Source organism: Sinocyclocheilus anshuiensis, unplaced genomic scaffold, assembly GCF_001515605.1.
Source record: "Sinocyclocheilus anshuiensis isolate Anshui unplaced genomic scaffold, SAMN03320099.WGS_v1.1 scaffold1571, whole genome shotgun sequence".
Classification (NCBI taxonomy): domain Eukaryota; kingdom Metazoa; phylum Chordata; class Actinopteri; order Cypriniformes; family Cyprinidae; genus Sinocyclocheilus; species Sinocyclocheilus anshuiensis.
The window spans coordinates 415,018-435,368 of NW_015551107.1; the positions used below are offsets into that span (position 1 = coordinate 415,018).

At 35.1% G+C, this 20,351-nt stretch overlaps 2 protein-coding genes across 5 annotated transcripts in view; both read left to right on the plus strand.

Moving 5' to 3' along the window:
• Window positions 1–20,351, plus strand: part of LOC107662933 (LIM and cysteine-rich domains protein 1-like) — a 360,255-nt gene that overhangs the window by 167,937 nt on the left and 171,967 nt on the right. Inside the window, exon 2 of the mRNA XM_016453073.1 lies at window positions 12,139–12,151. The gene's annotated coding sequence lies outside the window, so the exon portion shown is untranslated. The remainder of the gene's footprint in view (window positions 1–12,138; window positions 12,152–20,351) is intronic.
• Window positions 1–20,351, plus strand: part of LOC107662921 (protein TASOR-like) — a 58,769-nt gene that overhangs the window by 12,887 nt on the left and 25,531 nt on the right. For 2 of the 4 annotated variants that reach the window (XM_016453052.1, XM_016453054.1), the window contains exons 1-14: window positions 623–760; window positions 3,162–3,254; window positions 3,425–3,497; window positions 4,762–4,853; window positions 4,940–5,071; window positions 5,183–5,316; window positions 7,491–7,522; window positions 7,870–7,975; window positions 8,055–8,158; window positions 10,156–10,262; window positions 10,331–10,403; window positions 10,492–10,569; window positions 12,821–13,390; window positions 16,502–16,872. In XM_016453052.1, coding sequence (XP_016308538.1) covers window positions 707–760; window positions 3,162–3,254; window positions 3,425–3,497; window positions 4,762–4,853; window positions 4,940–5,071; window positions 5,183–5,316; window positions 7,491–7,522; window positions 7,870–7,975; window positions 8,055–8,158; window positions 10,156–10,262; window positions 10,331–10,403; window positions 10,492–10,569; window positions 12,821–13,390; window positions 16,502–16,872 — 2,019 coding nt within the window. In that variant the 5' untranslated portion in view covers window positions 623–706. Of the gene's footprint in view, window positions 1–614; window positions 761–3,161; window positions 3,255–3,424; window positions 3,498–4,761; window positions 4,854–4,939; window positions 5,072–5,182; window positions 5,317–7,490; window positions 7,523–7,869; window positions 7,976–8,054; window positions 8,159–10,155; window positions 10,263–10,330; window positions 10,404–10,491; window positions 10,570–12,820; window positions 13,391–16,501; window positions 16,873–19,629; window positions 19,681–20,351 lie in introns of those variants that run through there. The other 2 variants (XM_016453055.1, XM_016453053.1) reach the window with 2 other exon arrangements.

A 20,351-nucleotide genomic window follows, 5' to 3' on the forward strand; every position in this document is an offset into this window, starting at 1 on the left:
AAGGGAAATTAAAGATTTCATGGCCATGAATTAAGAATTCGTTCGATGTATTAATTTGTTCCCTCATTTTAGTTAAATCATGGGTTAAGGAACAAAATTAATGAAACATGGACAGTGGCCACAAATTAATAAGTCGTAGGAACGAATTAACAAGTTGTAGGGATGAATCCTTGCCCCGCAGTGTCCCGCAGCCCTGCAACCTTCACCTAATTGTTTCAAATATGAAACTATTATCTGGGGAAATGACTGTTACTACATTTCTATTGCATTCCATGTTGAAGAACTTTGTGTTGTTTCTATTTTAATGTACTTTTAAAGTTTAAATCACATTAAAAGCTTAATTTGTAATTATGAGTGAATGATGATGCATTTATATACCGTCACCGTCACTCACAGCCGCTCGCACGTGTTTTGCGCATGAGCCCAAAATTAAACTGCTTAATCGACCATCGATAGCTTTAATCGATTGCATCTCTTATCGACAATTAACCGATCATCGATTAATCGTTGACATCCCTAATATGAACTATTTTCCATAGTCTGCTTTCTAGGGTTCAGATGAGGAGTGCGAGAGGATGTAACTGTGTTCTGACGGTTTTGTTCTCCATTCACAGCTCTGTTTCAGTCTGTGTCTACGGACTCTAGAGAGTTTTCCGACGTTCTGCAGATTCTCTCCTCCAGCTACAAGGACTCTTCCTCCACCGGGATGTTTGTGTACTCCAAACCTCGCCTCGTCCACAGCGAACCGCTGGAGAAAGACGTGAGTGTTTCACTCTTCTACTGCGGTGCATTTTACTGCATGTTATGGACTGTGTGCAAACGTGAACTCCTGTTTTCAAATGGCTGCAAAATGTATTGAAGCATCATTATAAGTGAGGAATATTTATGTAGATGTATTGTTTGTCACAGAATCAGAGTATGTGTAGCACTGAGTGTAACATCTGATAGTAGACACTTAACATGATGGGCTTTCAGTGTACAGCCTATTCAGTGTTTTTTATTTTCTTTGTTTGACGCTCAAGGTCAGTGCACACAATCTTATCAAGAGACAGGAATTGCTTCTCAAGACTCAGCAGTAACAGTTTTTTAGGCCAGTAGTTCAGATCATCACTTGCCCTGCCATTGCTGCAAAAACTTGTTTTTCTATGTACATATTTTTAAGCACTGAATAGGTTTGTTTTTATGAAACATTCGATTTTCTTTGCAAGCCAGTTTATCACCAAAAGTGTATTGCTTTCATTGTTTTGGACCATGTGACCTTGTATTCTATGACCCTATGATTTCCACGATGCGGAAAACGCGGACAGAATCACGGCATCCAGTCATAAAAATGGAATTTACTGTATAGTGTGGAATGCAATGGAATTTGTTAAAGTTTGGATGAATTAATCAAAAGTAGGTCAGCACACTTAAATCAAAACGTGATATGAACTAGTGTCTGTGAATATTAAGCCACAAAAAGACTATTTAAATATGAATCCTGCATGTGTTGTGTTTCTGTGTGAATGAACAAAACTGTTTACTACACACCAGGGTTTTTCCTGGCTCAAAATGAGGCGGCGGTGGTGGTACCATCCTGATCATGTGCACACATTGCACCCATTATTATTTACCAAATTCTGTTTTCCATTAACTTTATTGATTTCGTTAAATTTTATTAATCAAAATCATCTTTAATTAATTGATTTTATTTAAAAAATATATTATTTTACTTTTTTTTTCCTGAAATACTGTGTGTATTTCCATTTTTCTGCTAAATAAATTATGGTAAATAATTTTTCTGGTAAATAATCCTTTAAAAATAATGATTTAATAATAGTTTTATTAGTAATGGTACTATCTTTACATTAAGTAATATATTTTTGTCACAGTTAGGGTTGCAAAAAGGTGGAAATTTTCCAGAAATTTTGGAAACTTTCCAGGATTTTTTGGAATATTCCACGGATTTTTGGAAAGTTTCCAGAAATTTACCGGAATTTTCCCACCCCTTTGCAACCCTAGTCACAGTTCAAGTTAACTCAAATACATCATCTCATATACACAGAAGTTTAAAGGTATTCACGGCAACCCGTCAAAATAAAAGTTTGGTTTAGCTTGAAGAAACTGTGACAGAAATATATTACTATTGAGCAGTGAAATGTACATACTAATAAGATTATTAAAACTTTGTTTTTTAAGGAATAATCACAATATTTCTTCCATGTTTTAGTTATAATAGTAAATCCCCATTGAATGCCAAAAAAAGATTGTTTAATTTTCATTAATTAAAAGATAAATTAAATTAATGTTTTATGCCTTCATTTGATAACCAGAAAAATTTCAGTGCACAACACAGAATGTCTGAGGAAAGATAAAAAAAAATAAAAAATTAATAAGGCTATTGTAAGAATACATTTGAATAAATTAAGTTGTTTTTATGATTTTAAATAATTAGACATGCTAAAACCGAGAATTTGGTAACAATAAAACATAAGGTGAGAAAAACTAAAACATTTCGTAGGGCCCTAAACATGTCATTTTTGTTAAAATTTTAAAAAGTTGATGTTAAATTGTATAAGTTTCATGATTTTAATTAATTAGACATGCTTTTTGATTAATAACATTTAAATTAACCATTAAAAAGTAGTCCAGAAAAATTTGGAAATGGAATTTGGGACAAAATAAAATGCATTTTATACTTGTCCCTACTTGTATTCTGATAAATACGTTTATTATGACTCTAAAATTTCACATGCCAGTTATATTTTAAAATTCTCAATTCCAATTTCAATACCACAGAAAAACTACTAGACTAATTAATATAAAGTTAATATAAAGATAACATAAATTTCTTTCTTCCATGAATGACAAAATGAAATGTATTGAAGAATGTATCTGGCTGCTCTGTTTCAAGCAATTAGAGTGAAAGGAGACTGGAGCTTTCAAACTTCAAAATAGTCAAAATAGTCCATATGTGAGCTATATTCTGTCAACAAGAGCAAGTACTTTCTGCTTGTGTTGTGTGGTAGAAAGCAAGAAATCATGAGTTTGGAACAATGTAAGGGTGTCTGTGGTTATGAGACCAATTTTGAACAATAATACTTTCAGCTTTGTCTGGATGTTTGAGATCGATCTTTGTGCATCAAGTACAAGAGTAATCTTGTGATGTTTTGAATGTGCAGTTCATGGAGAAGCGAAGGGAGCTCAAGCATGATGGGCGCACAGAGAAAGAGCTGTCTGAGACTTTCTGCTTCCTGCTTTGTGATGCTCAAAAGGTAAACAACTTCCTTTGTTCAGCCATTCATTAGTTCAGTGCATTCAGACTCAGAGTATCACGCAGCGACGTTCAGCTAAACAGATGATCATTTGTCATTCTTTGGTCACTTTCTGATGTGGTTTTTCTTGTGTGTGTGTGTGTGTGTGTGTGTGTGTGTGCTGGTTGCAGGTCTCGGTGGTGTGTGAGAGAGGACTGTCTGTTGGCAACAGCTGGATGAGTATGTTGGGGAATCCATCAAAAGGTGAAATAACCTTCAACACATCTATCTAGACTTCCTAACACTCATTCTTGAGTTTTGGTGGGTCATATTTTGCTAGGAGTCACAGGGAATGAAATGAGAACTACACTTTATGAGTGTCAAAAGTTCTTAACGTGCATTAATATTATATATGTGTGTGTGTTTTACCAAAACACCAAAATTAAAGTTCTCTTTTAGCAGAAACTGAAAATGTAATCATCAAATGTAAAATCCTTTATAACACTAATTCTAGAGTTTTGGTAGGTCGTATTTTGCTAGGAGTCACAGCGACTTGTTTTGCTGTACAATACTATTACTAGATTAATATTTCTTAATTTTCTGATAGTTCATAAAAAAAAAAAGTAAAATAAAAATACAAACTATTTTAATTTGTGATGCATCAAAATTTATAATATATGTTTTACCAAAACACCAAAATTAAACTTCATTTAGCCAAAACTGAAAATGTAACCAAAAACCAAACATTTAATTTGCACACAAGGCAGTTTTTGTCAAATTTATAATTATAAACCTCTCATAAAATTAATATTTATAGCAATGTTTCTTCTCCAATTTATTCTTGAAATGTAAACAATTAAATGCTAGGTGTAGCATTTTTTTTACATTTATTCAAACATGAATTAAATAATGAAGACAACAGGTTAAGTAAAAATATAATGAATATGTAATATAGTGCATATATTTAGGAAAATGCTTCTCTCTAGAGTTCTAGCTGGATAATGAGTTTTGGACATTGAATGGATTTCCTAAAGTAAATGTAATGTTACATGGATGGCATATTGTTTAAAAAGATGTTTTATTGACAACTTTTCGTGGTTGAAACACTGATTGAGTGATTACATCAGATGTTCATTCATGTTTATTTTGTGCTGTAACTAGTAGTAAAGAAACCGTATACAGGCGTCTATACAGCGATCTGTCACGCCACAGCATCAAAACAGCTTTTAATGTTTGAGTTTCATGAGGAGTATTTTTTTAAAGAGCGGACTGGATGTGGGTGCGCCACCAATGGAAAGGAATCAAGAGCATAATAAAATAATTGTGGCGAGAGATTGGTAATGAACAGCTAAGAACAGGAGGAAAACACCCGTGACTGAGGTCACTTATGAACTGTGTGAAATGGAGAGCTGTTTTTGAGATTGTTTCATGTTCTGCAGGAAACTCAGCTTTGTTGTCTTGACCAGTGAAGTGTAATTTTTGGCATCTGTAGTGCATCCAGTGAGTAATGATTATGTTGATGTTGCAGGTGTTTACCTGTGTCAGTTTTCTGATTTACTTCAAATCAGCCCCATCGAGCCTGGATTTACAGGAAACATCATCATATTTAAAGTTATAAAGGTACAGCAGCAGCTTGAATGATGTTGTTTTCAAATGAAACATTAGTGTTGTGGAGTCTGAGAAATGTCCGGTCTTTTGTCCTCCAGGGTAAAGTGAAGAGTGTACATGACTGCATGTCCAAAAGTATGGATCCTACACCTAAATTTGACAGCCATTTCTCCAAGAACTCAACCAGAGTGACGTCTTTACAGTCGTACAGGGCATTCGAGTACACTCAGGTAAAGTCTTTCAAATAAACTCGAGTAAAATAACTCCTATAGGAATAAAAATATTTGATCAAATGCTCATGATCACATGCATTTGCTGTAAGATGGCTGCTTTCTTCACAGCAATACTTCTACGAGTATGTGGATTTTGAGGTTTCGTCCAGGCCGAGACACTTGTGTCCGTATGCGGTGGTCTCTTTTTACTTTAAAGGCAAAGAGGCTTCAACAGCGGCCCCCAAACCGCTGCCTCCTCTCAGGTATCTGACTGCTCTCCTTTACTCTCGGTATTAAAACAAGGACTAGGAGACTTAAGGACAGTTCCTTTCCTAGAGCCGTAAACATTATGAACTTTAATATGTGCTGACCTCATATATATTCTTCACTCTAAATGTCAGTCTTAGTGTAATACACTTTCTGTTCCTACTCTGAATATACATCTTAGTGTAAAAAACTCTTTATTGTGCAATACAACTCTTTATTTTTTTCTTATTCTTATTCTGAATACAATACTCTCGTATTGTGCGATGTAATTGTTAATTTTCTTATGTTGAATGTTGGGCTGCAACAAACAATTATTTTGATAATTGATTAATCTAACGATTATTAGAACGATCACTCGACTAATCCTCGATTATTTCACCGATTAATCAGTAGATTTTGATTATTCAGCTTTTGCAATTAGTTAAATTAGTTATACTTAATCTAACAAATAAAGGTAATCAGTTCAGCTTTTGAAAATCATGTTATGTAATTACAATTATGCAATTAATTTATACAAATAAATATATTTGGCACACAAAATGACATGACATTTTATATGAAAAAGTAACTGAATGGCACATCATCCTGCCTGATGTCTTTTGTTAGTCATATGGATAAGAAACAAGTCATAAGAGTCACTTACGAAACAGTCCTGGGCTAGGTCAAGCTTTGATTTCTGAAAACCAAACTATCACTTTAATTAAATAATTTTTTCCCCACTAATAAAAAGATTTCAATCATTAGCTAGCTCCACACTGGAGAGCTGCTTTATAACAGCAAATCAAGTAGTAATTCTAACTGAAAGCAACACTTACTCCGGTTTTTCATGTTTAATACGGTATAGTAGTGCTGTCAAACGATTACTTGCGATTAATCGCATCCAAAATAAAAGTGTTTGTTTACATAATATATGTGTGTATACTGTGTATATTTATTATGTATATATAAATACACACACATGCATGCATATATTTAAGAAAAATTGTATATTTATATATTAAATATATTTATATATAATATAAAATATAAGAATATAAATATATTAATGTGTATATATACATGTAAATATTTTCAAAAATATATACTGTATGTGTGTGTATTTATATATACATAATACATATACACAGAACACATACATATATTATGTAAACAAAAACTTTTATTTTGGATGCGATGAATTGTTTGACAGCACTACTGTAAAGCTGCTTGATTTACGGCTATCTATTGTGTAACGTACTATATAAATAAACGAGACGTGACTGGACTTTACTGGAGTACCAAACTGCAGAGCTCGTGCAAACATCCACATCGCTGTAATCAGATGCTTTCTTAACTGCTGCTTTCTCACCGCTGTCAGTTTTTGTTGTGTTTATTTCGTTATTGAGAGGAAAGTGCGCAGCATATATTTTCATATTCATCCAAACGCAGCTCAGCAGCTTCAGGTTCGGCTGCGTTTGCTCTGAAGAGCTGTGTGTGTTCTTTTTTTTTTTTCCCCCGAAGTCTTTTTTTTTATTAATATTTTACATATTATAACAACACTTTATAAAAGAAAAAGGATGAAAAACTCCAACAGAGCTCCCCACCCTCACTGCACCATTATTATACATTATATTATGCACACTCTTAATCTATTCTATACCATATTATTATTATTATTTGTAAACATATATATGCATGAACGCATAGATAAATATATATATATATACGTTAATTCGTATACTATACATATATGTACATTGAACCACAATAGATTAAAAAAAGAAGAAGAAAAAGGAGGGAAACAGCATTTTAATCAAACCGCAAATATTAAATTTGGATCCATTCGCTCTATGTATGTTGTGTGTGTTCTTTTGAATTGCATTCAGGAGGGCTGAATTACAGTCTTGCACTACAGCGCCACACTGGTCAAACCACATTATTGCAGGCTCTTACATTAGCTTTTTTTTTAGTCAACATTGTCGACTAATCGTTTTAGCCCTAGTTGAAAGTAAGTCTTAGTGCAGTTCAGCTTTTTATTGTACAAGTATGTAACACATAGTTAAGTTTGTAATTCATGTTTTGTATGTGCATTATGTGATATATGTAAATTATGCTATCCTAATTTCATTGTACTTATGTAAAAGGAATTCATCATCATTCATCATTAAAATTGTCTTGTGCTGTTCCTCAGGTCCAACAGTCAGCCATCAGGGACGAGCAAAGGTGGGCATCACTTGATTCAGCAAAACAGCATTTTGTTTCAGTTATTAAAGGAACAGATCACCAGTGTTTTCTGTGGAACAACAGAAGCGTTTTTTAAAATTAATTCTCCGATCTCTTTTCTATACTGCTCCAAAAAGGACAAAAGAACACCATACAAGTAGTTTGTAGTAGTTTTACGTCCTTTGTGAAGTCACTATCACAATAAACTTCGTTGTAAAAAGTCGTTGTATTGAAAAAAATCTTCAAATTCACCTTTAGTAGAATAGGAAAAAAATAACAGAATACGTGACATGAGGTCAAATAAATAATGACAGAATTTTGTTCATTTCCTTTTGTTGTTGTGATAGGTAGGCGCTGTTACACGGTATGGCGAGGGCATTTTGTGAACGGGGGGAAAGACGTGTACCAGGCCAGCCTTCGATCGCTCTCTCAACCTTTCCTGCCCTACAAACTGTGAGTCAACAGCAGTCACCATGTGTGTGTTAAGTGACACCGGGCATGTGATAATGAACAATGGCTGTTGTTGTTTCAGGCCAGAGAAGATTGAGATCGGTAAAGTCATGAGCCTGCAGCAGGTCAAGCAGAAGATCCCATCTGCCCTCTTCTCCTGGAGCCTCTACACGGGCAGCCATGAAGGTTTGAGCACTAATTTAACAGCCTATGCTTTAATCGCCTCACAGATTCCAAGTAGTGGTCAACCGATATATCGCCCGATCCGATATTATCAACCGATATTTGGCATTTTTTTTTAATGTTCAGCATCAGCCGATAAGTTTTTTTGACCTGTTTGGTTGTTGTAAGCAGGATTTTTATTTTGATAGAAATATGAGCACAGGATCGGAGTGCAGACACATAGCTCCCATTCTTCAGTAATCTTCATTAGTTTACTCTTTGACTATCAGTTCTTTCATACAACGTCGCTGCACTACGGGCATCCCAAGTTCAAATCCAGAGCTGGGTAGTAACTGATCACATGTAATCTGGATTATGTAATCTGATTCCAAAAATTAAGTATTTGTAATTAAATTAAATTACATTTTAACATACTCATAATCAGACTAGTTACTTTTTATTGATTACATATTATTTACACAATAGCAAAAGATTATTCCTAATTTTTTTATTCTCCCTAATTCCTCTTTTTCATCTTTTAAATGTTCCTTTCTAAAATAGAGTACTGCTTATAAACACTCAGAAAGTCTTCAGGTTTTGTGGACGTTCACACAGAGATCAGTCATTAGTCAGGTTTACACAGCATTTGAGCACTGGATTTACAAAAATAATTTCAGGTTTAAGAAGTGTTTCAACATTGCATCAACACATTAATGCACACATTCATTTTTATTTGAATAATCACTCAGTCGGTTATTTAACCATGTACTACTATTCTTGGAAGGCGTTTCTCTTTCAAACACATTAAAATGCACCAATTCATTTTATTTCTAATTTACATGTAATGCAGGCATTCCCAACCTTTTTTTGTCAGCCGAACCTCTTTCACCTAATATATTTACTTGAAGATTTTATAATAAAAAATAGAGTACTGCTTATAAACACTCAGAAAGTCTTCAGGTTTTGTGGACGTTCACACAGAGATCAGTCATTAGTCAGGTTTACACAGCATTTGAGCACTGGATTTACAAAAATAATTTCAGGTTTAAGAAGTGTTTCAACATTGCATCAACACATTAATGCACACATTCATTTTTATTTGAATAATCACTCAGTCGGTTATTTAACCATGTACTACTATTCTTGGAAGGCGTTTCTCTTTCAAACACATTAAAATGCACCAATTCATTTTATTTCTAATTTACATGTAATGCAGGCATTCCCAACCTTTTTTTGTCAGCCGAACCTCTTTCACCTAATATATTTACTTGAAGATTTTATAATAAATATTTTAATTAAGTTTTGCATGATCATGGTTCTTTGACGTTAGTTATGGTCACATGACATGAAGGCAAATAAATAAAATTTTAATTTTTTAGTAAGTGTTTTATTTTGATTGATATTTTAAAATGATTTATTTTAATTGTAAATTTTTACGATTTAGTTATTATTAGCTTTTCATTAAACTCAAAAACCCTTCACAAACCCAGTTTGAGAAACCTTTATGTCGTAATTTAATGATTAATGCACTTCATGTTGTTAAATACAACAAATGGAATATATTTTCTTTCTCTTTGTATTTTTATATCAATATGGTACAAGATTATCCTGTTTAAATCAATGTGAAAATCTAAAAGTAATCTAAAAGTAGTCTGATTATATTACCTAAAATGTAATGATTATGTTACTAACTATAATTTTTGACATGTAATTTGGAATCGGTAACAGACTACAATTTGTAAGCAATCCACCCAGCTCTGTCCGCAAATATGCAAGTCTTTGAGTATCTAATAAACATTTCATGCCACAAACCACACAAACTATAAAAGATGGAGAATGAGAGCTCCTGTTTGTCTGTAAACATAACTAGTCATGATATGACATGATTTTCAGCCAAAGTATAGTATATTGTGATATGCATGTTTGTTTTGTTTCTTTATTGTTGTTTTGCATATTAATGTAGGGATGTTAATGAGAAAAGATGATGTGATGTAAATAATGGATCTGCTTTGTTATTGTAGTGTCTAAAAGTGGCATGTTCTGCAGTCTGTTTGACGTGGTGGAGAAAGACAGAACTTCTCCGAAGAGCTTGACAGCATTGCTGCAGAAACTGGAGGAGGAGGGTCTGGTGAGCATCAGTCCTGATTCATGTTTCTGCAGCTGTGTGCACATGAGCTGATTGTCTCTTCACTGCAGGTGCTGGTGAATATGGTGAGGGACAGAGGTTTCCTCTTCTTGCTTTCTGCCAGTCAAATGGACAACTCAAGCGGTATGATCTAATGATGGTCAAATGCTAGTGTAAAAGTAACCGATCTTTGAAATATCTGAATGAAATAGACTCTATTTTGATTTTACAGAGCGACGAGGCGGTTGGAAAATGTCCTCTATACAAGCACTTTTTATTTACCGTGAGAAGCGTGACTGGTTGAAGAGCGGTGAGTATTTGGAGAGATGCATGCTGTTAAATTGATGCATTTCCTCTTAGAGCCAGAAACGTATTTAATGCAAGTATGCAAACACAGACGGGAATGCTTTGCAAGCACTTAGTCTCACTCTTAACGGTTCTTGTGGAGAAAATCAAATTCATTACTCATGGGGGCGATTGTATTGCCTTCAAATGTCTGTGCTATTAAACAGATGTTATCGTTCATGTAGATATTCATAAACGTGCACTGTTTATCTTAATTCAGCTAACTTGGTCAACGAGGTTCTCTTCAAGCTAATGTTGTCGCAGTGCCTAAATTCAATAGACTTACTGATACTAATGAGATTTAAAGAGTCTCAATACCAAAGATGAAATAAAATACACATCCTAACTGTTTAACTTGGTTTTACTTTTTTCTGTAAATAATAGCATTATTAAAATAAATTAGTATGAACTTAATAGTAAGTTAAAGCAATTAACAATAACACTTTGCTGAAAGACTACAAGTATAATGCTTTGTAAACGTATTCATATTATAATGCATTGTATATTTTCATAAATGTAGCGACGTTAAAATGCATTATAATATTTGAAGGTTTGTTTTTGAAGTGTTTTAATGCATTATACTTTCTAAAGGTGTGACAATGAATAGATAAGTGTTATAATGCACAGTGTTGGGAAGGTTACTTTGGAAATGTGATGGGTTACAGATTACAAGCTACCCTATTTGAAATGTAATGAGTAGTGTAACTATTTTAATTACTTTATTAAAGTAATGTAACTGACTACATTTGATTACTTTTCTAAATTTAAATTTCTAAATTTTTCTAAACTGTTAATCGTTTTGAAACACGTAAAGCAGGCAGGGTTAACCTTACAGTAGTGCTCAACACTGATTACTGTCAGACTTTCTAAATCCTTCATCATTTGAGTTAAGATCAAACGTGTCCTAAACTCCTGAAACATTGGTGTCTCATATTTTAGAGCAGTCAATGCAATTTTGGAAAGAAATCAATCAATCTGTATGTGTGTGAAAATATTAAGATGTAACCCCCTTTGTAATCGTTAACATTTTCATAAGTAACTAATTTAACTACACTTTTTTTTTTCAACTGTAACAGATTGCAATTACATTTATTGGTAACACTTTATTTTAAGGTACATTTACTTACTATTATAATAACAATAAATTATGCATAATTACGTGCAAGTAACCCTAAACCAACCCCTAATCCTAACCATATAGTAAGTACATGTAGTTAATTAATATTACTCAGTACTTAAATGTATAATTACACTGTAACAAGAACACCTTAAAATAAAGTGTAACACATTTATTTTGTAATTAAATTATGTAACGCTGTTACATTTAACTAGTTACTCCCCAACACTGATAATGTATTATGTATTTTATAATGTATTAATGTATAACTGTGGTATTCGTGAAATCATACAATGCATTATAAGGTGCATTACCAGGCATAATTAATGCATTAAAACTATGTTTGTAGTGCATTATATATGTGACCCTGGAGCACAAAAGCAGTCATAAGTAGCGCAGGTATATTTGTAGCAATAGCCAACAATACATTGTATGGGTCAAATTGATAGATTTTTCTTATGCCAAAAATCATTAGGATATTAAGTAAAGATCATGTTTCATGAAGATATTTTGCAATTTTGCTACCGTAAATATATCAAAACTTAATTTTTGATTAGTAATATGCATTGCTAAGAACTTAATTTGGACAACTTTAAAGGTGATTTTAATATAAATATTTTGTTATTTCAATATTATAATATTATCTCAAATTTTTTTGCACCCTCAGATTCCAGATTTTCAAATAGTTGTATCTCAGCCAAATATTGTCCTGTCCTCACAAACCATACATCAATGGAAAGCTTATTTATTCAGCAAAATTGACCCTTATGACTGGTTTTAGGGTCCAGGGTCACATATAAAGGCTTTAAATAAAGTGTTAACCAATTAACTAACCTTAAATTATGCAAGGAAATGGTGACAATGAAGAATACATTTTCCAAACAGCATTTTGCTTTTCAGTATTATTTCTGTTTAATTTGTATTTTTCTAAATTGATTTTTAAGATTCAATTGACAGTGGCATTCAGAACACAACAATGTACAGAATCAAGCTGCCTTTGCTTGAAGTGTCTGCGTTTTCATATTTGCATAGAGTGTGTTTCGCCGATCAGATCTTAATTTTATGATGTGGTAATGAAACCGTCTGTGTCTTGGTAAAGCATCGGAGAGCTGCAGAGTTGTGTCGTCAGAGCATCACAGTCCCATCATGCCCCAGCACGACTGGTTTGTCTCCGCTCTCCACTGCGCTCTGAGCAAGGCTCGCGGCGAGCCTCCCGCTGACCTCAGTGCCGCCGTAGAGCAGCAGGTTTACGACTACCTCACTCACCTCCGCGAGGGCAAGCCCCTGCAGTGCGTCCGCACCGACTACGACCCCAAACTGGACACCAGGGAGAAGCTGTTTCCCGCGCCCCGGCAGAAGACCAACTGGGAGAGCTTCGTGCGGCCCTACATCTACAAGCCTGCCGTGTTCACCATGCTTCTGGAGAGCGTGAAGGAGAAGGTGGAGGAGCTGCGGGGTCAGCCTGAGGGAGCAGCCCCTCATAATGACCCGGGCAAAGTCCAGGAGCTGCTGAAGCTCATCCAGAGGAACAAGAAGAGCTCGAAAGGAGAGGAGGGAGATCCAGAGCCGGCGGAGGACTCCTGCACACTGAAGAGGAAGCTGGATCTCGACGCTCATGAGGGAAGCTCAAAACGCCAGAGAAATCAGCCCAACGCAGAATTAAGAGAAGGTGAGGAGAACGAAGGTTAGGGCTGCACCATGAACCGTGTATCATGATTTCTGTTTCTCTCGATTTATTACGCATAATCGTCTGCAGTATTGGCCCGTCGGTTGTTTATCATGTAAATATTTTTTGCCATTTGCGTTATCTTGCATCAAGCCTCCACAAGCTTTCATGGTTGTGGTCGCCAGATTGCATGTAGTTTGAAGTTCAGTGATCTCTATTGAGAGGGTTTGCCCAAAATAAAAGTATAAGGGGCTGTTCACACAGAACTAGTGTTCATTTTGTCAGCCATTTTTAATTTAGTCTTAGTCTTAAACCCCGTTTACACCAAGGATGATAACTATAAAGATAACCATAAAGATATAGTTATAAAAATCGTTCTCAATATTAAAGAACAGAGTCCACACCACAGCTATAACGATAAAGACACAGAGAAATGATATCGTTGTGATCACTTTCAGAACTATTATTATTTAGATAAACGATAAAAACATTGACAGCCAATCAGATTCAATCCTGCTGTCACGAGCTGGAGAATTTAAAGCGGCAGATGAGAGTGCGCTTAGAATAAACAGACGATATTGGTGCATGTGGACGCTAATATCGCTATCTTTATAGTTATCGTTCTTGGTGTGAACGGGCCTTTAGACTTTAAAATTAATCTCTGTGTCAGATGTGCTTTTTACTTATCATTAATTTAAGCCTAAATTTAGTCCTGAAGTAGCTCTAGTCTTCTTCCAGGAAATCAGCCTATTAAATTCTGGACTAGACTTAAGTCTAAGACTATTTAAAACCATGACAGAGAAAGCAGATTTCTGCTAATCTGGTTTAAAGGGCCATTTTAGTCTAGGACTAGGCTTAATCTGTCCGGGAAACCACCCCTAAATGTCTGAGCATTTTAGTCTAGTTTTAGTCAATGAAATCTTTTCGTCATGCTGTTTAATGGTTAAACTGATTTAAATTTAAAACTGATTTAAATAGTTAAATAATTATTTGTGCTCAAAATTATAATTGCAATGATTGTTGTCATTTGAGAAATTTATTTTTGCGTTTCAGGTATTGCACTTTCACCAGTAAGCACAAATCAATAGAATGTGGACACATACAAATGGTTTATTTTACCTCATCTAATGCACTGATTTATTATAGGCTATTTGTTATATAAATTAATAACAAAGACTTAGATATGCACGCTCTCTGTCTACATTATGAACACTGGTAAAAATAAAATATATATATATATACATATATATTATAAAAGTGAAATTCCTAATTTCAATAATTGCAATAATGTTTCTCTAACACAACAGTAAAAAAAATATGCAAAGCAGTTGGCAGAAAATGTATCCTTTTAACAGAGAAGCTCTGATTTGAGGATTTAAACTTTTGATATCTGGCAACCGCAAACATGAAAGCTTGCGTAGTAGAGGCGTGTTCAGCAGTCCAAATATTTTGTCTCTCTTTTTTCGACAAAAATAAAAAGAGATTTTGGTATAGTTTTTATTTTTTTAAATACATTTTAGTCTCGTCTTTTATCGTCAACGATATTGCATGTTGATATAGTCATAGTTATTGTTTATTGACTTTATTGTCATCTCGTTTTAGCCATGGAAAAAAAAGCTCGTCAAAAAACATTTTTCGTTAATGAAAATAACACCACACAGAACGCTATTTTCTATTGTTTTTCTATGTAAACGAAGCTGTACGGACGTGAATGACTGTTGCACTTGCGGCTTTTGCAGCGTCTCGCACAAGCACCACGTTTTTAAGACGCCGTGTCAGGTTAAAATAATTTCAACTTTGTGCGTCTCATCAGTGTCAGTTCCAAAACAGTGGACCAATGAGAAGACTAAATCTCTGCAAACCATGCAAATTGACTTTCTCTTCAGTTGTTGTAATTATGTAAAAGTTATTATTGCAGTTATGTAAAAGTGCAATCATTTTGAAGAAGAAATGTAAAAAATGTAATGACAGCAACCATGATTAATAAAAGTGATTATATTTTTGAGCAAAATAACTGTGATTTAACCATTTAACCGTTATCATGCAGCCCTAATGAAGATGATCTTGTAAAAAAATAGACAGGAGATGAAGATGCAGCTTAGTTTCTCGATGCACTAGGTCTTGTTTGTACTGAAAATGTGCTTTTGAGGAGGAGTTTGAACTAAGGCTGTCAAAATGGCTGAAAAACTAAATTAGAATTTGGTACTTAAATATTATTAATATTCGAATTTAAAAGGCATAATTTCAGTTAGGGTGAAAAAAGCTTTTGGCTTCTCTTCTGAGGCCACAAGAGGGCACATTGAGCAAAATATTACTAATGCACGTTTATTCAAAGCAATAAAAGAACTTGACTATCTGTGAAAGAAGTTCACATATGGTATATAAACCATATAGAATTAAGTTGCTTAAACAATTAGAAACAAAACAGCATCATGTATATATGTATAGTTTAATACAGGGGTGCCCAACCCTGCTCCTGGCGATCGACTGTCCTGCAAAGTTTAGCTCCAACTCTAATCAAAGACACCTGCCTTTAATTTTTAAGTTTAATACAATGGACCGAAAACCGATCACAAATAGTACGATCTTCATTTAAAAAAAATGAGATGCAGTGAGATGGGGAAAAAAACGCCATAAAGTCTCGAGACATGTTTTTTAAAAAGGTGAACTTACATTAATTTTAAACATGCAGCTTTCTTGTGAGAGACGCGAGTGCAGTGGTGATAGATGTCCCTATCAGAAAATGCGATAAATATGCCTTCTGTGTAAACGGCTTGGTTTTGACATAAACAACATCTTCTCAGCATTGATGTTCTCTTTTTCCGCAATATTTTGAATGAATAACGTAGCAGCGCTGCGCTAGTGCGTTCAACTGGATAGGACATTAAAATGCAACAAAACCTACATGGTCGTCGCATCTCGTGCGCCACTGATAAGGCAGTCTGACGCGCACACAAAATTCAAATGCAACGTTTTTGCATTTAAATATTAATTTTTATTTTAAATTCGACGAGTATTCTAAATTTAAAAAAAAAATGACAGCCCTAGTTTGAATTGAGTAACAGCTGTTTACTGTTGCTGTCAGTGGTTAATCTAGTGTCCTCTCTTGATCAGCGGACGACAGACAGTCCACTCCATCTCTGACTAATCTTCTGAGCAGCGTCGGTCTTCAGGACACAGACCTGAGGAAGAACAAGACTCAGCTGGGAGCGCTGAAGATCATGGAGATACTGGACCGCTTCGGAAAGCCCAGTCTTGACACGGACCTGCGCAGAGGCAAGAGGCAGGGGGCGCTGGAGGTCTTGAGGATGATAGACACCCTGACCAGAGGAGCCGCAGAGTCTCCTGAAGACAGCGCCACGACGGACATTTCTGACTCCGCTCTGTTCGACAGCATGTCAAGACTCGGCCTCCCGACCGACCGCGACATCGACCTCAGGGAGAGATTCGTGGAGGAGGAGCCCGAGAGGAGCGACTGTCTGGAGGTAGATCAGTGCGCTCAAACAACTCCACACTGCTCCGGGTGTGTGTTCACGGTGTGTGTGTGTTCACTGCTGTGTGTGTGCACTTTGGATGGGATAAATGCAGAGCACTAATTCCGAGTATGGGTCACCATACTTGGCCACATGTCACATGTCACGTTACTCTTAAAAATCTACACCCTCACAAACTCTACTTTAGTAGGGATGCCCCTAAATAGATGACGAGAAGACTAAAAAAATTTAGTTAGTCACAGAAAAAAGTGGTCCGTGTTCGTAATGGACAGATAGTTAACGGCTGGTCCTTGCGGTAATGACATTATATAATATAATTACTAATTATTAATATACTTTAAACTGTAATTTATTTATGTGATCAAAGCTGAATTTTCAGCATCATTACTCCAGTCTTCAGTGTCACATGATCTTCAGAAATCATTCTAATATGCTGATTTATTCTCAATGTTGGAAACAGTTTTGCTGCTTAATATTTTTTGGGACCTGTGATATTTTTTTTTTTCAAGATTCTTTGAAGTATAAAAAGTTAAAAAGAACAGTGTTTATTTAAAATAGAAATGTTACAATATACACTACTATTCAAAAGTTTGGGGTCAGTCAATTTTTTCTTTCTTTTTTTTTTTTTTAAGATATTAATGCTTTTGTTCAGCAAGGATGTGTTAAATGGATAAAAAGTGATAGTAAGGTCTTTTATTGTTAGAAAAGATTTCTATTTTGAATAAATGCTGTTCTTTTAAATTTTTTATTCAGAGAATCAAAGAAAAAAGAATCACAGGTTCCAAAAAATGTTAAGCAGCACAAAACAATTTCAACACTGATTATCGAAATGAACTAGGGGTGTAACGGTACACGTATTTGTGCCGAAAATGTTCGGTACGGGTCTTTCGGTTCGATATGCATGTGTCAAACAAATAATTTCATGTCAATCAATTTTTCAGGAAATTCAGACAATACGTGCCGTTTTGGCGCTCTTTGATGAGGCGAGACAGATCGCTGTATAGAAGCTCAGTTCTAACTGCAACTAGTTTTAACGTGAAATAAACATGAATGAACATCTCACATAATCGCTCAGTGTTTCACTCGCGGAAAGACGTCTTTAAAACAGCTTGTAAACAAAATGTCACGTAGCATTTCATTTACCTCAGGCAAGTCATCAGTGTCCACAGCTCGTTATTTGCTAAAGAAATGAAGTCTAGAGCATTTTGAGAAATATTAGACTATATACTTCATTATATTTTACTTGACCTGTTAGTGATGTCTTGATTATTTAATGTGTTTAAATAAATCTTTTATGAAACAAGTTAAGACAGCCACTTTGTAAATTATTATTTCAACAACAAATAGAAATTGTATAATTTAGAAGTTAATTTGCATTGTGCAATTTACATGTTTGCATACAAATTTTAATTGTTAAGTAGTGTTGATTTATTATAGTTAAAAATAAATAGTAATTTAAGTTTGGGCTCTCTGTTGTTAATCGTAACTTTATAGTAATGTAAAAGGGCTCCCTATAGTTTAGAGCAGAATCTGAGGTAGATTTTTATCCCTAAGAAAATTAGAATTGTAATTGAATTTATTTAAAGAAAAAGCAATTTGTTCAGTAAACCATTGTTTAATAAAAAAAATAAAAAAAAAAAAGTTGTTGTACCGAAACCATACTGAACCGTGACGTCAAAACCGTCATGTTTGTGTACCGTTACACCCCTAAAATGAACCAATTAAAATTGAAAAAGAAATGCTCTCTGATTATGTAATATGTATAAATGTACGTATTCACTGTACTGCGGAGATCGTCAGCTTCATCATCTTTGCAGACAACACACTCAGACTCAGAAAACACTAGTTTATTAATAAATATCTCCTTGCTATTTTCCCGACACATTACTTTTGCCGGTGCTTTGCAGCAAGCTATATGCATGTGTTTGAGTGCGAAATGGACTGTATGTTAAAGGACCCCCGAGTATATATTTAGGTCATTAAATTAATAAAAATGTGTGATTAGTCGACTAATGGATTAAATGAACATCTATTAGATGAAATCTTTAGTCGGGGGCAGGCCTAATATTAAGCAATTGAACATGTACATTCTGTTGTCATTCCAAACCTGTGTGAAAGTATACAGCGACCAGAGTCTGTCAAGCTTCAGAAATGTCCAAAATAGCCCAAATGATGCCTTGTATACCAAGTTTTTTTATATGTATTTTGAGTGATGAATAGAACAGTTTTAAAACTCAGATATGGATCCGTTGACAGCACTGATGTTTGGTCACAAGATGCATGAAAACTATTTTTGTGTTCATACAAGTGTTAGTCCGTTCCAGAGATTTGGTTTCAGGGAAGATTTATCAGTGATTCATGAAGTGCACTCTTTCATATGGCTTTGTTCACTATATTTAAAAAAAGCATCCAGAATATTCTCAAAAAATTCAGCCTTTCTATTCCTCTGAAGAAAAAAAAATATACAGGTTTGGAAAGACTTGAGGGTGTAAAAGTGAACAGAATTGATTTACTTTGGCTTTAAATAATTTCATTATCTTGATGCAACAGGTTTGAGACATGAATACATTGAAGGAGAGGTTAGTGTAGAAATTTAAGGGTAGAGTCTGGGGTGAGAGGTTTTCAAGAAGGGTAGATGCCATTCTGATGGTCTAATGTTGACCAAATGGCATTCCCAAAGTGTCACTTTTGGGTTAGTTTCCATTTGTTTTGAGAAAAGCTGTTAGTTGAAGTGCTTGATTTTCACAGAAAAAGCGTGCAACAGACTACGTAGAGAAGACGCAGGTGAAGAGAGGAAAGGTGGGTGAGAGAAAAATTATTTTATGCTGGTGATAGGACAAGACTAAACAAATGAAAGGCACTAAACAAATTAAAAATGCCATTGTCATAACTGACTTTAAGCGGTCATGAACTGTGCGATGTAGAATTGGTGGGTGGGGCTAAACAGGCAGAAATGTTGAATTGGTGGGCGGGGCTAAACAGAGTGATGTAGAATCGGTGGGCGGGGCTAAACAGATAGTGATGTAGAATCGGTTGGTGGGTCTAAACAGTGATGTAGAATTGGTGGGCAGGCTAAACAGGCAGTGATATAGAATTGGTGGGCGGGTCTAAACAGATAGTGATGTAGAATCGGTGGGCGGGTCTAAACAGTGATGTAGAATTTGTTGGCGGGGCTAAACAGGCAGCGCTATAGAATTGGTGGGCGGGGCTAAACAAGCAGTGATGTAGAATCGGTGGGCGGGGCTAAACAGGCAGCGATGTAGAATCGGTGGGCGGGGCTAAACATATAGTGATGTAGAATTGGTGGGCTGGGCTAAACAGATAGTGATGTAGAATCGGTGGGCGGGGCTAAACAGATAGTGATGTAGAATTGGTGGGCTGGGCTAAACAGATAGTGATGTAGAATCGGTGGGCGGGGCTAAACAGAGTGATGTAGAATCGGTGGGCGGGGCTAAACAGGGAGCGATGTA